The 2,314-nt window shown below is 57.7% G+C and overlaps 1 protein-coding gene across 2 annotated transcripts in view; it reads right to left on the bottom strand.

Annotated features, from left to right (window-relative positions):
* CDK11A (cyclin-dependent kinase 11A) overlaps positions 1-2,314 on the bottom strand; it is a 24,658-nt gene that overhangs the window by 15,567 nt on the left and 6,777 nt on the right. For both annotated transcript variants that reach the window (XM_005871290.2, XM_005871291.2), the window contains exons 6-10: positions 2,200-2,221; positions 1,820-1,967; positions 1,631-1,726; positions 1,388-1,549; positions 415-480 (exon numbers count right to left, since the gene is read on the bottom strand). In XM_005871290.2, coding sequence (XP_005871352.1) covers positions 415-480; positions 1,388-1,549; positions 1,631-1,726; positions 1,820-1,967; positions 2,200-2,221 — 494 coding nt within the window. The remainder of the gene's footprint in view (positions 1-414; positions 481-1,387; positions 1,550-1,630; positions 1,727-1,819; positions 1,968-2,199; positions 2,222-2,314) is intronic.

The raw sequence follows: 2,314 nt of genomic DNA, 5'->3' as shown, positions 1-2,314 counted from the left end.
CAAGGCCAGCACAGGAAGGCCCGCCCGGTGGCCTCGGGGCCCGGCATGCCCGGGAGAATGGTTTTTGAATACGTTGCCATAGTCCCGCTCACAACTTTTGAGAAGTTCTCACCACACTTAGGGACGGATGAGGAAGAGAAACGATGCCAAGGAGGCCCCTTACCAACGAGGATGTGGTTCTCAGCCTCTCGCTCTTCGTCTTCACTCATTTCTTCCGCGTGGGCCCAGGTCTCAGCAGGCAGCCCAGCCCCGGGACAAGGCCAGCACAGGAAGGCCCGGTGGCCTCGGGGCCCGGCATGCCTGGGAGAATGGTTTTTGAAGACGTTGCCATAGTCATGCTCACAACTTTTGAGAAGTTCTCACCACACTTAGGGACGGATGAGGAAGAGAAACGATGCCAGGGAGGCCTCTTACCAACGAGGATGTGGTTCTCAGCCTCTCGCTCTTCGTCTTCACTCATTTCTTCCTCACTCACCTCCTCTGCAAGAGAGCAGCGTCCACCAGTGTCCCCCCGCCTGGGATGCCCCCCGCAGGCTCTGGGCCTGCTCCTTCCAGGGGCCTCGTGTTAGTCCCAGGGCAACGAGACGTTTTCCATTTGAAAGTTTTTAAAAAATCAGACTTTGCCCGGTGGATAGAGCATCGGCCTGTGGACTGCAGAGTCCTGGGTTCGGATTCTGGTTAAGGGCACGTAAATTGGTTTCAGGCTGCTCCCCAGCCCAGGGCAGCATGCAGGAGGCAACCAATCGATGTGTTTCTCTCACATCAATGTTTCTCTCTGTCATTCTCTCTCTCTTCCACTCTCCCTAAAAATCAATGGAATAATATCCTTGGGTGAGGATTAACAAAAAAATAAATAGAACGAAAGTTTAAAAAACAAATTAGACTTCTAATTATCTTTCTGTCATTCCCAGGACTCTATCCAAATACACAATTGTGTGCCCTGGCCGGGTGGTCAGTGATTAGAGCATTGTCCCCATACACCAAGGTTGCAGGCTTGAACCCCAGTCATGGCACATGCAAGAATAAGCATAAAGAGGAACAAGTTGATGTTTCCCTCTCAAATGAATAATAAGTAAATCCCATATAATAACAGCCTAATATGCAAATCGGCCGAACAGTGGAAAGACAGGTGGAACAACCAGTCGCTATGACCCGCACTGACCACCAGGGGGCAGACGCTCAACGCAGGAGCTGCCCCCAGCCTGCAGGCCCCAGGCCAGCCAAGGCAGGTGCACCCCCACCCCCAAACCTCCCCCCCATCACCCTGATGGGCCCTGATCGCTGGCCAGGCCTAGGGACCCTACCCATGCATGAATTTCATGCTCCAGGCCCCTAGCAAATACGTAAAACGGGTTACAAAAACCACACACGTGCCCTGCGCTCTCACCTGCCGACTGTCCGGATGCATCCTCAGAGTTGCTCCCAGTCTCCTCTTCCTCCTCCTCCTCCTCCTCTTCCTCCTCCTCCTCCTCCGATTCTTCACTGCTGCTCCCCTCCTCCTCCTCCTCCTCCTCCTCTTCCTCCTCCTCAGAACCTGACCCCGATTCCGCTGTAGGCAGCAAACAGCAGGAGTGAACCTGCGGCCCTCCTGAGCAGCAGGGCACCTGGGCTGGGCCGGGAGCGCGGCTACCTGAGGAGGACTCGGCCGAGCTGGTCTTCCGCTCGTTGTCGCTGATGTCTTGTAGGTCAGACAGCAGGTCTCTCTCTTCCATCTTCTCTTCTTTCACTTATGAAGCAAACCACCAAAGGTGAGTGCAGGGAAATACTCTGTAAACCAAAGACGGACACCAGGGGCACCAGCAGGCACGGCCGGCCTCACCTGGCTTCCGGCCGTCTCCCAGCTCAAACCTCTCGCGCGGAGGCCGGGGCGGGCTGCGGCTCCAGTGGCTGGCCTTCACTTTATCGCCGTAGTCCTCTCGCACGGCTCGGTGATGCGCAGAAACTGGCAGCCAGCACAGGACGGGAGGCTGTGTTGGCAGCAGCCTCTTCCCACCAGGGCCACCCCCCACCCATCACCCCGCACCCTTGCTGAGGGGACGGCCCACGTGTGCGCAGGGCGGACACGACCTCCGGACACACACTTGCTAATGGCAGCCGGGCAGAGGCTAGAAGCCAAGGGAAGAAGCTCCGACCTGGAGGCCAGGAGCCGACCCCGAGGATCCAGGTGGCCCCCCAGATCCATCAGAAATCGGGAATCACCCCTTCACGCCTGTGCTCCCACCTGTGGACAGCAGGGGCACCGGACACGGACACGCTGTCAAGCGCCAGGTGTGCGGTGGCCCCCGGGGTGCAGCCCCACCCACTGCTGACGGGC

Source organism: Myotis brandtii, unplaced genomic scaffold, assembly GCF_000412655.1.
Source record: "Myotis brandtii unplaced genomic scaffold, ASM41265v1 scaffold334, whole genome shotgun sequence".
Lineage (NCBI taxonomy): Eukaryota > Metazoa > Chordata > Mammalia > Chiroptera > Vespertilionidae > Myotis > Myotis brandtii.
This window is presented reverse-complemented; position numbering and strand designations above follow the sequence as displayed.